Source organism: Schistocerca nitens, chromosome 4, assembly GCF_023898315.1.
Source record: "Schistocerca nitens isolate TAMUIC-IGC-003100 chromosome 4, iqSchNite1.1, whole genome shotgun sequence".
NCBI classification, from domain to species: Eukaryota; Metazoa; Arthropoda; class Insecta; order Orthoptera; family Acrididae; genus Schistocerca; species Schistocerca nitens.
In genome coordinates, this window is record NC_064617.1 from 347673222 (window position 1) to 347688382 (window position 15161).

Here is a 15161-nt window from a genome sequence, read left to right on the forward strand (position 1 = left end):
TGGCCGATGTATGAAAATACAATTTAGAGAGTGCCAACAGTCATTACAGCTAATGTGGGAAACATGGCTGCTACATTCCATTAGTTTACAGTAAAGATTAAGAAATAGTACTTTTTATGGAAGAAACAGGAAGACGTTGCAGATGTTAACTGCACAGGGAAGTCTATGGATCACACACACGTGGTCTTAACACGAAATAAGTTATGAACGTGTTCATTACAGTTAATTGGAAGATTTCCTCCTTTTGTTTCTTATAGATTTCTAGCAATTTCAGCTGCAGTACAAAATTAGCAAGTTCCATAATCAGGAACTGCTAATGAACTTGGAAGACAGACTCCATTCCTGCACATTTATGTAAACCACAATGAGCCGCCAGAAACACCACATATGTGGATATTATAAAGCTTCTTACAAAAAAAGTCAGAATTAGTGGATATGATTTTAGGAGCATGATTTTCTGATTTTCTTGTCTCCTATTTGAAGTTAAAGATGATGCAGCAGGTACTGCATAAGTTCATGTGTAGGCTTTAGCAGCTGCACGAAAAATTTTACAAGTGCAACACTTTACACAAACACAAAAATAACATGCTTGGTTCTACATCTACATCAATACTCTGCAAACCATTGTGCAATGCCTGGCAGAAGGCACTTCAAATTGTACCAGTTAATAAGGCTTCTTCCCATTCCATCCTTGTATGGACAAGGGAATAGTAGTTGATTATATGCCCTTGCCCATGCTGTAACTGCTCTAATTTTAACTTCATAATTCTTACAAAAGCAAAGTGGGTTGTTGTGTATTCCTAGACTTCTCACTTAAAGCTTGGTTTCGTCACACTAAGAAGTTCTACCTTAAACTGTGTGGCTTCCATAAACTGACGTAAAAGGAATGTAATGAAAATAAACAGTCAAATAAAACAGGTTTAATACAATACATTACTAGAAACAACTCACTACTGAAATTCCTGAAATTCCATGTTCAAAATGCTTCATTCTGAAAAGAGACTTGTCAGAAAATACAAAATTAACTACTCCAAAGTATGCAAGAAGCTGGCAGAGAAAGAAGTTATGTCAGTGGAGGTGCTCTCAGTTATTGTTGACAAACCTGCTAACTATGTGGATTTCTTCATTTTGTAACCATGCTATGATTATACCATACAGAGAGATAACACTGATGAAAGATTTAGTGGATTTTCAACTCTGATAGGTGAAACAGATCAATGCTATGACTGAGTTAGATGGCAGTATACAGTAACACAATTCATTAATCCATAAAATTTTGAGAAAAAAAATAAACAGAATTATAGTTAAAGAACAATGTTTTAATGGTTTATCAGCACAGAGTGATGTTATAAATGAAGTGCATGTTAAAGCAAATACCCAGATACGTACTTCCTCCAAAATTCTGTTCACCAATTCCATTTAGTCATAGAAAGGGCTACCACATAAAATGAGAAGCCAGAATATTTTTTTTTTTTTTTTAAATTTACTCTTACACCATTCTTTTCATGTTTATCTCACAGAACATCAGTTTTTATACTCCTATGCCTTTATACAGATTCTCAGAGGTGCATCAACTAGATACAATTTCAAAACTAACACAAGGAGCATATGTTGAAAGAAAGAATGGCATTAAAATAATTGTTCACAGTAATGTGCCTTCATTTATTATTATAAGTAAGTTATCACACATGCAATTTATCAAACAAAATACTATTGTTTCATGTCTGTTTACATTAAAAACATATGTATACATGTGATATGGGACAAACTGCAGAAAAGTATCCCTGGGAGAATAAGAAACAAAAAATGTCATATGGACATACGGCCAGAAATGTTTCAAGGGAAGCACATCCATTTAAAGATGGAGACAGTTTTATTTATTTATTTATTTATTTATTGACATTGGCCCCTGTATCGGCACCAGGCAGGTGGCCTGCCAGCAAGGGATAAGTCAGACAACTGTGTGGAACATTCTCCATGACAATTGTCACTGTCATTATCATAGCAGGCCTTATCACATACAGATTTGCATCTGCAGGAACAGTTTTGTCACTGGTGTGTTGCACATGCCTCAATGGTACTGGCATTTTGTAATCCATACTATTTACACACGAGTCAACCTTTAAAAGGTGCTATAATGTCAATCTTCACAATACCCACCTTCGGGTTACGGAGAATCCCCATGATATGGTGGCAGTGAACCATCAGCCTCAATGTACGGGCAGGTGAGGCATATCTGCATTTCCTGTGGGTGACGCTGCCTCCCCTGCTGGATGACATGCCTTTGGTGGTGCGAAGGGTAATGTGGTTACTGCACAATGGCGCTCGAGCTCACTACTCTCTTGAGTGTGGATCTAAAACACTAGTATAGATAGAACATTTTCACTTGCCTGATTTGTTCTCATATTTGCTTTCAATTACTGAAATCTACACTGTCAAAGGTCGTTTAGCTCTACCTCCAAGTCGGTGTACTCCCCTTGCAACATATTTCTGACCAAATATCAATATGACCTTTTTTGCTCCTTATCCCTTCAGCGACTGTTTCCTGCAGTTTGCCCCATCATATATTATTTCTTGTTTTACAAAAGCAAATTTTACACAGTTGCGAACAATATACCTGAATGAATAAATCACTATAATGTACATACTCAACAGTACCTGTATAATTTCCTTTGACGTATTTGCAGCATAATGATAGACAGAGTTTGCCTCATAGTCTAAATGCTCTAGGCTTACATCTCTGCATGTCAGAAGGGCCTGAACTGTTTTTAAATTTCCCGTCTTCACAGCCACTTGAAGTGGTGACATACCAGTACTCGTCTCGGGGACATTTATCTCGCTGCAGAAGAACAGATAACAAAGAAATTTTCTTACTTGCTAAACTCTACATGTTAAACATGTATAATTGCAAAACAGAGAATCAAATTTTATTGAGAGATATTATCAGTCAAAATAAACTAAATGATTAGTTTTAAGAATAGGCCTTAACAAACAGTATGCCTACCTCGAAACAGAAGGTTTCTCGAAACATTCATTCAGTGAAAAGTGTGCTGCAAGATGGGCTAGAGACCACGACGGATTCTCTCTCAAGGCATCACACAGTTTCTGGAGGCCTTGTAAGCTGCTCAACTTAAGGAGAACAACACAAAAATGTTAAAAATTAAGACTTTTTTTACATTTTATATTTAAAAAACATATATTTAAAACTAATGTTAACAAAAATAAAAGTTTTTGACAGCACGGAAAGAAAAATAAACAACTGATATCTGTAGTGTCAGCCCTTCCAAATACACCAACGACAGTAATGAAACTCAATATTACTCCATTTCCCTCCCATTACCTCCAGTACTGGCCACACTTGTGTCAATAGTCTGTGATATGGCACATCATCCTGAGTATGAAAGTCAGTGTGTAGCCATCTGAAAGCTTGGCCCTCAATGCTTTTATATTATCAACTTTCACCAGGGCAGATTGAGTAAGGCCAGGAAATTACTAGAGGACTATCCAGTCACCATAGATAAAGAGGTAGCCATGTGGTGAGTACATGGTTTTCAGACCCACTTACAGCTGTGAACATAATAAGAATATTCTAAATGGGACACTGTGAAAGGCAAAAACTCGGCAGTAACCAGGAGATAGTGACTGCTCACTGCCAGTAAAAGCTGAGTTACAATGAAATCAAACATACAACTAGAAAGGAAATCCGAATGAGGTATTTTTGGTGTAAAGGGCTAATTGGTCATACAAATGCTTTAGCAGACATACATGTTTACATCAATAAACACTTCCGGGCTAAGTTGCCGTGGTCGATCTGTAAAACTTCTTCTCCCTAACGTTTCGTTCTCAACTATGGAGATGTTCTCCGTAGTTGAGAACGAAACGTTAGGGAGAAGAAGTTTTACAGATCGACCACGGCAACTTAGCCCGGAAGTGTTTGTTGATGAAGACGCCGGCCGTGAAAGCCTACATGGAATGATACATGTTTATGATACACAATTATACACTTTTCTCCAAAACTAATGTAAGTTAAACAAAACCTGATACATCAAGTGAGCTATCAACTGATGGTACTTTTCAGGTGCTACAAAATAGTGAAGAGATATCCATAGTATACTGGCTTAATTAGGCATCAGACATAGTAAACAACTAAGGAAATTCAGTCATTAATTCACAAGTAATAAAAACAGCAAAAGTACTCAGTAAGATTGATACACACTACTAATAGTAATACAACTCTACATTTGGAGATTTGTGTGTATCTGATAAAATTACTGACTTTGGATACTTACTGTTCATAATTAGCTTACTTATGGGCAAATTGTGTTAGATAGAGTAAATCATGGATGTACCATAAGAAAGATAAAAACAAAACCTTTCAGAATATACTGCATGACTGTCTATAATTGATTATCTACATGTTTCTTTTGTTTCATAAAGTCTTTAACACATGTCTACTAGAATACCTTACTTGACACGATTTATGTTTGTAACAGCATTTTGATCAACACAAGACCATATACATTTTGGCGTGTTAAAATTTAATGATGTAGATTGCACAGTTTAAATTTTGTAAAAATTCTGCTTAGTGGTAGAGAGAGAGAGAGAGAGAGAGAGAGAGAGAGTTAAGTACCCACGCACATGATGAGTGTAGTACCTATATGAAGAGATGTGTAGAAGCAAACAGAGAAGAGCAAAGTCCCATGCATTATGAGAAGAAACCTAGGTTGCTCTTGGTAGCAGTACAGTCATATGTTCTAGCCAGATTTAAAATAAATTCTTGTTGTGGACTGTAAAGCCTTAAACATTTTTTTCAAAAAGAATGTGGCTGGATAAAAGTTACTTGGTTACTACAACAGCAAATACGTGGTTTCACTCATACCTGAAAAAACAAAGTGGAACACTTAAAGATCTCTCAAACAAGCTCCATTCATACCATAAAATTCTTTTATAACCCAGAACACATTAATATTTACGTCCCACAAGAAAGTAGGCTTGGTCCAATACTACTCTTGATGTATATCAATGATATATATTGCTATCACTAAACCCAGTTGAGAAGTTGATCTGCCTGAGCTCCAACTTGGAATATGCATTATGAAGCCTTGTTCAGGAACATTACTGATGTGCTTCCACACAATCAAACTTGTGACTGTCAATCATACTGCTCACAATTAAATGCTCAACAGTAACAGTTCATGAAATTGTTAACAGTTTATGAATTGTTTTAATGGAATAAACTGTGCCCTACATAATGGCATTGCCCCACCTAACGACAATTCAGCTATGATCCTACATTTTTATTACTAATTACATCTTAGATAGCTGCAGATAGCACACATCAGTAAGATCTTGTGGCAGCACATAGTCATCCTTTGATAGTGAGCCACTGTAACCACACATTACTCCATCAAACTTTGGTGAGTCACAAGATAGTTAATCAATTACAATGCGTAACATTTTACCCAACGTCACCACATTGTAACTTCATACAAAAAATCTGTTCTACACATTCAGAAGGTGTTCCACGAATAGCACATCACATGCATTTAATATTTACTCAAAGATGGAGCCCAGTGTAACAGTACACAAATCGTCTATCAAACTTTTTGTAATTACATCTAAATCTACTTTATGATATGAATATAATAGAGGGAAACATTCCACGTGGGAAAAATATATCTAAAAACAAAGATGATGTAACTTACCAAACGAAAGCGCTAGCATGTTGATAGACACACAAACAAACACAAACATACACACAAAATTCAAGCTTTTGCAACCAACGGTTGCTTCATCAGGAAAGAGGGAAGGAGAGGGAAAGATGAAAGGATGTGGGTTTTAAGGGAGAGGGTAAGGAGTCACTCCAATCCCGGGAGCAGAAAGACTTACCTTAGGGGGAAAAAGGACGGGTATACACTCGCACACACACACATATCCATCCACACATATACAGACACAAGCAGACATATTTAAAGATGTCTGCTTGTGTCTGTATATGTGTGGATGGATATGTGTGTGTGTGCGAGTGTATACCCGTCCTTTTTCCCCCTAAGGTAAGTCTTTCCGCTCCCGGGATTGGAATGACTCCTTACCCTCTCCCTTAAAACCCACATCCTTTCATCTTTCCCTCTCCTTCCCTCTTTCCTGATGAGGCAACCGTTGGTTGCGAAAGCTTGAATTTTGTGTGTGTGTTTGTGTTTGTTTGTGTGTCTACATCTACTTTCACGTACATGATGGAGGATACTCTGTACTGCTACTAGTCATTTCCATTCCTGTTCCTCTCACAAATAGTGAGAGGGAAAAATGACTATCTATATGCCTCTGTACGAGCCCTAATTTTTCATACCTTATCTTTGTGGCCCTTATGAGCAATGTATGTTGGCAGCAGTACAATCATTCGGCAGTCAGCTTCAAATGCTGATTCTCTAAATTTTCTCAATGGCATTCCTTGAAAAGAATATCACCTTCCCTCCAAGGATTCCCATTTGAATTCCCGAAGCATCTCCATAACACTTATGTATTGTTTGAACATACCGGTAACAAATCTAGCAGCCCACCTCTGAGTTTCTTCGATGTCTTCCTTGAATTGGACCTGGTACACATCCCAAACACTCAAGTGGTACTGAAGAATGAGTCACATCACTGTCCTATATGTGGTATCCTTTACATTAGAACCACTCTTTCCTAAAATTCTACCAATAAACCAAAGTCGAACATTTTCCTTTCCTACCACAGTTCTCACATGCTTGTTCCATTTCATACCACTTTGCAATGTTATGCCCAGATATTTAAGTGGCTTGCCTCTGTCAAGCAGGACACTGTTAACTCTGTAACCAAACATTAAAGGTTTGTTTTTCCTACTCATCTGCACTAACCTGCATTTTCCCCACATTTAGAGCTAGCTGTCATTCACCACATCAACTAGAAATTTTGTCCAAGTCATCTTGTGTCTTCCTATAGTCAACCAACAATGACACCTTACCCTGCATCACAGCATCATCAGCAACAACTGCCAACTGTCGCCCACCCCATCCGCAAAAAACCATTTATGTATACAGAGAACAGCAGCAGTCCTATCACATTTCCCAGGGCACTCCTGACAATACCTTTGTCTCTGACAAAAACTCGCCATCGAGGACAACATACTGGGTTCTATAACTTAGGAAGTTTTCGAGCACTCACATATTTGTGGACTTATTCCATATGCTCATACCTTTGTTAACAGCCTTCAATGGGGCCCCCATGTCGAAAGCCTTCCGGAAATCTACAAATATGGCATTTGCCTGTTGCCCTTCATCCATAGTTTGCAGTATATTATATGAGAAAAGGGTAAGCTGAGTTTCGCACACGTGATGCTTTCTAAAATCATGCTGATTCATGGACATAAGCTTCTTTGTCTCAAGAAAGTTTATTATATTTGAACTGAGAATATGTTCAAAGATTCTGCAGAAAACTGAAGTTAGGAATATTGGTCTGTAATTTTGCAGGTCTGTTCTTCTACCCTTCTTATATACTGGAGTCAGCTGCACTTTTTTTCCCTCAGTTTTCATCAATGATAAGAAACAAACTCTACAGCAGACATACTAGTAGTATTTAGTCAACTGCTACCTGAAAATCATATGAACCGATTTACCCAATCAATCCAAATCATTTCTCTGGACAGTCTGCATGGAACTTATATCTCCAGCACGTCCTGTAATACTGTCTCTAACATGGTCTAAATTTCCTCCAAGATCTATTTTTGTCTGTTCTTACTGCCTTTCTCATCTCTAGTTAATTAAAGCTTTCTCACAACATGCTTATCATTTTTATCTTAGTAATAAAAAGAATAGGGAATAGAAAGTACCCATTTGTTTTCCCTTCGGTGTTCATCTCTTCTCAGTTAGTAGTTTCCCATTCTTTACCATTTAGTATGATTTCTATCATTTTTATCACCAGTGTATATTTTTTATGTTTCTTAGTTATAAATCAACCCCCACTCACCCTCCCTCCATTTTTTACATTCCAAATAGCCATTTAGAATCTTTTCTTTTGAGTGACTGGATTTTATTATCCTCTGTAAATTGGCAGTAACTGGAAAACCTCTAAAATACAGGTAGGCCCTAATAATTTAATGGTATCTGAATAATATTAGCCACATCACGTGTTTAATCATCAAGACGACTCTTTCTTTTAAGTACATAAATGGCACACTTTCGATACTGTGTGTGTTGGTGCAGTTTCACAGCCAAATGGAAATAATTCGTCCTATCTTTCTCCATTTTGTTCTGATCAAAAATATTTTATGATCGCTGAAAGGAGTTGTTTAGACAGACGAAAATCAACAGAATTGTCTAATCAACTGAAAAAAGTAGAAAAGTATATAGATATTGATGCGGATCTAGACTGATTACCTTACATGCCTTCGAGGGGTGTTGTTATCACATCCTACCCTCGATTCATTTTTTCTCCTTTTCTATCCTCTCCTTCATATTATCCAGCTTGTGCTCCTTCTCCAACATACAACTTAATGCTCCCTTTCTCATTACTTTGTTATTTTATCCATTTCCAGTTATTTAAACACACCATCAATTCCATCTACTGGGACATAACCTTCTCTACTTCACACAAAAAAATTGTGTTAAGAAGAAGTGAAAATTTTTGGGATTAGAGGGGATGGGAAAATTCTGTGGACACAATTCTGGAATTTTTTGAACAGACCTCATAATGCATGTGGTGGAGTAACACGGTATTGAACATTAACCAAGCAGTAGATTTTGATTTCACAGATGTGCACTTTTGAGCAGACTGACTCTTTCTGGTTTATTTTTAATTTCACAACAGTTTTATTTATTTATTTTTAGATTTGTAAGGCTTAGTCTTTCATTCCCTTCTCCCCTTGAATCTTTCTCCACAAATATTTGCAGATATACAGCAAGCATAGACATTTCCAATGCTTCCTACCTGTATGGCCATAAGACAGAAAAAGAAAACACTGCTACTGTTTGTGAAATGCTTCCCAGATATTTACCAGCCACATATCTTAAGGCACAATGACAAAATAATATGAGCATGGTTATGAAAATAAGACTCAGTTATTATATTTAAAACAGTTACTTCTTGACACCTTCTGGAAGCTGCACAGAGTTCCCAGCAATGAAATGTAGAGTTTTAAGTAACAGACACTGCACCAATAAGGCTCATTTATGACATATGAAACTTACAGTAAAAGAATATTTCCTGCTGGTGAACAACATTTTTATTTGTATACATAAAGACAAGACTGCTTGTTTTTTATATGTCACTGATATTTGGAATTCCAATCCATTAATAAAAATATGAGAATGTGCTAGAAAGTCTATAATATTAATATAACATCTTAAAGAGAATCTATAAAGACTCAAAAGTAAAATGTAAGACTACTGGTGGTGAGTGTGACCTCAATACTGATCTGGTAAATTAAATAGTTTAAAAAACAAGCAACCTTACATCTACATATAAAGATAAAAATGTTTTTCATCAACTATATAAAGGTGGCAAGACATCTTCAATCTAAAATATTATCTGTACTGAAATAAAAAAAATGTTCAAATGATCGTGGGAAAGTTTTCACAAAATTATACTCACATCCCTGGATATCTGAATAAGATGTGGCACCTTATCCTTCAATTCCAAAAATCTAATTTCTGCAGCATTAACGTCATTTGATCTATAGAGACTGGAAAAGATAAAATTGTGAATTTTTACTGACTAAGAAATATGGAATGTAATATGAGAAAATACAAATATCTTTTTTGTACAAGGGAATACCATCAATACACAAGAGCAAAGTTTACAATAAGAGAACATGAAAAAAAGAAAAAGAAAACAACACCTCAACTTTCTATATACAACCATCAGAAAGGGCAATCACAACCACACCTTTGACAATGCTCATTTGTAGAAATTTAAATGTCAACACTCTGAACACAGATGGGTCCCGCAACACATTCTTTAACATTATGTACAACTATAGAATATCACCACTAATTAACACTGCAACAACTGTAGAATATCACCACTGATTATCACACTGCAATGTTGGTAACCAAGCATTCAACATCAATCACTGACCATGTACTAACTGACTTGAAGGATGAAAATTCTTATGTTGTTTCAGATCATTCCAGTTAGTTCTTAAAATTAACCATGGGCTTAGAAAACAAAAATAAAACACTCACATATAGGTTGGTTTTCTGTAAGCCAAAAATGGGCTGAATTTGCCACACAGATGAGCAATGAAGCATGGGAAGAAGTGTGCACACAGACTAGGATGGTTGGGAAGCTTGAAAAGTTTCTAATTATATTTACATTCAAATTAAAAGAAGTGTTCCCAAAAGTACTAAGGGTCACTAAAGCACAAAAGAAAAGTAACTGGGTGACTAATGGAATAAGGAAACCCTCAGCAGCATAAAAACAGGCAAAATGATCCTGAATTTCAAAAATACTACCAATCAAACACAAATTTCAAGCTTTCACAACCCAATGTTGCTTCATCAGGAAAGAGGGAAGGAGAGGGAGAGACGAAAGGATGTGGGTTTTAAGGGAGAGGGTAAGGAGTCATTCCAATCCCGGGAGCGGAAAGACTTACCTTAGGGGGAAAAAGGGACAGGTATACATTGCAGTGTGATAATCAGTGGTGATATTCTACAGTTGTTGCAGTGTTAATTAGTGGTGATATTCTATAGTTGTACATAATGTTAAAGAATGTGTTGCGGGACCCATCTGTGTTCAGAGTGTTGACATTTAAATTTCTACAAATGAGCATTGTCAAAGGTGTGGTTGTGATTGCCCTTTCAGGTATACACACGCACACACACACAGGCAGACATATGTAAAGGCAAAGAGTTTGGGCAGAGATGTCAGTCGAGGCAGAAGTACAGAGGCAAAGATGTTGTTGAGTGACAAGTGATGTACGAGGGGAGGCAATTTGAAATTAGCAGAGGTTGAGGCCTGGTGGGTAACGGGAAGAGAGGATATATTGGAGGGCAAGTTCCCATCTCCGGAGTTCTGACAGGTTGGTGTTAGTGGGAAGTATCAAGATAACCCGGACGGTGTAACACTGTGCCAAGATGTGCTGGCCGTGCACCAAGGCATGTTTAGCCACAGGGTGATCCTCATTACCAACAAACACTGTTTGCCTGTGTCCATTCATGCGAATGGACAGTTTGTTGCTGGTCATTCCCACATAGAAAGCTTCACAGTGTAGGCAGGTCAGTTGGTAAATCACGTGGGTGCTTTCACACGTGGCTTTGCCTTTGATCGTGTATACCTTCTGGGTTATAGGACTGGAGTAGATGGTGGTGGGAGGGTGCATGGAACAGGTTTTACACTGGGGGCAGTTACAAGGGCAGGAGCCAGAGGGTAGGGAAGGTGGTTTGGGGATTTCATAGGGATGAATCGAGAGGTTATGAAGTTTAGGTGGATGGCGGAAAGACACTCTTGGTGAAGTGGGGAGGATTTCATGACGGATGGATCTCATTTCAGGGCAGGATTTGAGGAAGTCGTATCCCTGCTGGAGAGCCACATTCAGAGTCTGATCCAGTCCCGGAAAGTATCCTGTCACAAGTGGGGCAATTTTGGGGTTCTTCTGTGGGAGGTTCTGGGCTTGAGGGGATGAGGAAGTGGCTCTAGCTATTTGCTTCTGTACCAGGTCGGGAGGGTAGTTGCGAGATGCGAAAGCTCTTTTCAGGTTATTGGTGTAATGGTTCAGGGATTCAGGACTGGAGCAGATTCGTTTGCCACGAAGACCAAAGTTGTAAGGAAGGGACCGTTTCATATAGAATGGGTGGCAGCTGTCATAATGGAGGTACTGTTGCTTGTTAGTGGGTTCGATGTGGACGGATGTGTGAAGCTGGCCATTGGACAGATGGAGGTCAACGTCGAGGAAAGTGGCATGGGATTTGGAGTAGGACCAGGTGAATCTGATGGAACCAAAAGAGTTGAGGTTGGAGAGGAAATTCTGGAGTTCTTCTTCACTGTGAGTCCAGATCATGAAGATGTCATCAATAAATCTGTACCAAACTTTGGGTTGGCATGCCTGGGTGACCAAGAAGGCTTCCTCTAAGCGACCCATAAATAGGTTGGTGTACGAGGGGGCCATCCTAGTACCCATGGCTGTTCCCTTTAATTGTTGGTATGTCTGGGCTTCAAAAGTGAAGAAGTTGTGAGTTGGAATGAAGCTGGCTAAGGTAATGAGGAAAGAGGTTTTAGGTAGGGTGGCAGGTGATCGGCGTGAAAGGAAGTGCTCCATCGCAGCGAGGCCCTGGACGTGCAGGATATTTGTGTATAGGGAAGTGGCATCAATGGTTACAAGGATGGTTTCCGGGGTAACAGATTGGGTAAGGATTCCAGGCGTTTGAGAAAGAGGTTGGTGTCTTTGATGAAGGATGGGAGACTGCATGTAATGGGTTGGTGTTGATCTACGTAGGCAGAGATACGTTCTGTGGGGGCTTGGTAACCAGCTACAATGGGGCGGCCGGGATGTTTGGGTTTGTGAATTTTTGGAAGTAGGTAGAAGGTAGGCGTGCGGGGTGTCGGTGGAGTCAGGAGGTTGATGGAGTCAGGTAAAAGGTTTTGTAGAGGGCCTAAGGTTCTGAGGATTCCTTGAAGCTCCGCCTGGACATCAGGAATGGGATTACCTTGGCAAACTTTGTATGTAGTGTTGTCTGAAAGCTGACGCAGTCCCTCAGCCACATACTACTGACGATCAAGTACCACAGTCGTGGAACCCTTGTCAGCCGGAAGAATGACGGTGGATCGGTCAGCTTTCAGATCACGGATAGCCGGGGCTTCAGCTGTGGTGATGTTGGGAGTAGGATTAAGGTTTTTCAAGAAAGATAGAGGGGCAAGGCTGGAAGTGAGAAATTCCTAGAAGGTTTGGAGAGGGTGATTTTGAGGAAGAGGAGGTGGGTCCCGCTGTGATGGAGGACGGAACTGTTCCAGGCAGGATTCAATTTGGATAGTGTCTTGGGGAGTTGGATCATTAGGAGTAGGATTAGGATTATTTCTCTTCGTGGCAAAGTGATATTTCCAGCAGAGACTACGAGTGTAGGACAGTAAATCTTTGACGAGGGCTGTTTGGTTGAATCTGGGATTGGGGCTGAAGGTGAGGCCTTTGGATAGGACAGAGGTTTTGGATTGAAGAGAGAGGTTTGGAGGAAAGGTTAACTACTGAATAACAGCTATTTGCAGTTTATTCCTCAAGAAGGCATACCTTCAGCCACTGATGCCCATATTATAAAGTTTCCTGATATACAGAAAAGTTTTACTAACAGCAAGGAAATCTCAATAAGATAAATTTATAGAAAAGGCAGAAAAACAAAATAAAATCAACCCAGAATGTCACCAAACAAAAGACAAATAGAAAAAAAGACAAAACAGGCAAACATACAATTTCAGCACAATGATACAATACAGTATCCCAAAAAAAACAGTAAACTTTGCAAATTAATATTTCAGCAACATAGCTACCAAGCTGTAACACGAATCTGACAAAATACTGCCTGTACAAACACTGAACTATGTTCCAAACACAATGATGTTGCAACACACCACTGCAGAATAACTAAACAGTGTTGATCGGAACCTAAAAAATAAAACCTTGGTAGATATACATGAAGTGCCTGTGTGCTTCTGAAGGACAATATAGACACTATCAAAGACCCTTTAATGCTCATCATAAATGAATCATTCACCATAGGTGGCTTCTAAGAGGCACCAAAGCATGCAAAGGTCCGGCCTCTACATATAAAAAGCGACCCTGAAAATACAGAAAATTATATGCTCGTCTCTTTACTGTCATTGTTTTCAAAAGTAATAGAAACCATAAAAAAGACTCATGGGGTACCCAACAAAGTACAATGTTCTGTGTAAAGAACAGTTTGGTTTCAGGCCTGGCAAAAAGCACACAATAAACTATAGCTTAATTTACAAATGTAGTTCTGGAAGCACTACACAAAGGCGATCTTATAGCAGGTACCTTCCTTGGCTTTAGCAAAGCCTCTGATACAGTAGACCACACAGTTCTATTAAATAAACTGGAAGCTCTAGGTGTAAGAGGGGAGCATGAAACTTGTTTTGTTCACACCAGAAAAACAGAGTGCAATACGTACAGAGCACTTAAACTCCAGTCACAGCATAAAACTCCTTTCCATCCCAGAATACATTAATATTGGAGTCTCAAAAGGAAGCGTCCTTGGCTCAATACTCTAATCGATATATAGCAATGATTTTTTTCCAGGCTGTCAAACACTGTGAAACAGTACTGTTTGTTGATGACAGTAACATTCTAATCAGTGATGTATCACCAAGTGTACTAAATGAAAAAGCTGAAGAACACTCATGGATTTATGCAGGTAGGTAGACAGCAACAAATTAACCTTAAATGTAAAGAAACAACATTATTAGTGTTCACATAAGCAGAAAACCCAAAAATAATTCTTTAAAAGTGAAAAATGAGCTCATTGAATTTTTACCAAAAACAAAATTTCAAGGGGTTCACACTGACACACAATTAAAGTGGACTGAGCATAATACTACACTCGGGATTAGAAAAGTTCGCATGCTCTGCAATGAATTCGGTGTGTAGCAGTTCGTGCATCAGAACAACATATTTTGAATATGTTTATTCTGTAATTAGAGCAGAATATACAACCAATCTTTAAGCTACAAAAAAAAAGAGCTGTATGAATTATGACGAAAGGTAACAAGAAAACACACTGCACAGATTTGTTTAAATCTACGGGAATCTTGCACACATTGAGCCATAAAAAGAAAGATATTAATCAGTACCCAACAAACAGGTCTCCACTTGAACATGGAACCAGATCGAGCCACCATTTACATCTCAGTCAGAAAAATAGAACAAAAACCGAAAATAGTGTTGTATGATGGAATAAGAGACAAAGTCAACAGCAAAATATACGCCTTCAGGAATACCCTAAAAAATTATTTGTTAGAAAAGTATTTTTATACTGTAAAGGATTACCTAAAAGATATGTCAATTTTGTAGAGACTTATGCTACTGGTTAATTAGTGCAATTGATAGGCATTTTACAGTAAGTTCAATGGAAGAGTGAAATATTATGTATACACATGTAACCTAGTAAGGCAAATAATGTATGTATCTATGTGGTGTAAAT

The 15161-nt window shown here is 38.3% G+C and overlaps 1 protein-coding gene across 1 annotated transcript in view; it reads right to left on the reverse strand.

Annotated features, from left to right (window-relative positions):
- LOC126251734 (85/88 kDa calcium-independent phospholipase A2-like) overlaps positions 1–15161 on the reverse strand; it is a 188426-nt gene that overhangs the window by 150676 nt on the left and 22589 nt on the right. Inside the window, exons 2-4 of the mRNA XM_049952340.1 lie at positions 9607–9697; positions 3005–3129; positions 2659–2839 (exon numbers count right to left, since the gene is read on the reverse strand). Of these exons, the coding sequence (XP_049808297.1) occupies positions 2659–2839; positions 3005–3129; positions 9607–9697 (397 nt within the window). The remainder of the gene's footprint in view (positions 1–2658; positions 2840–3004; positions 3130–9606; positions 9698–15161) is intronic.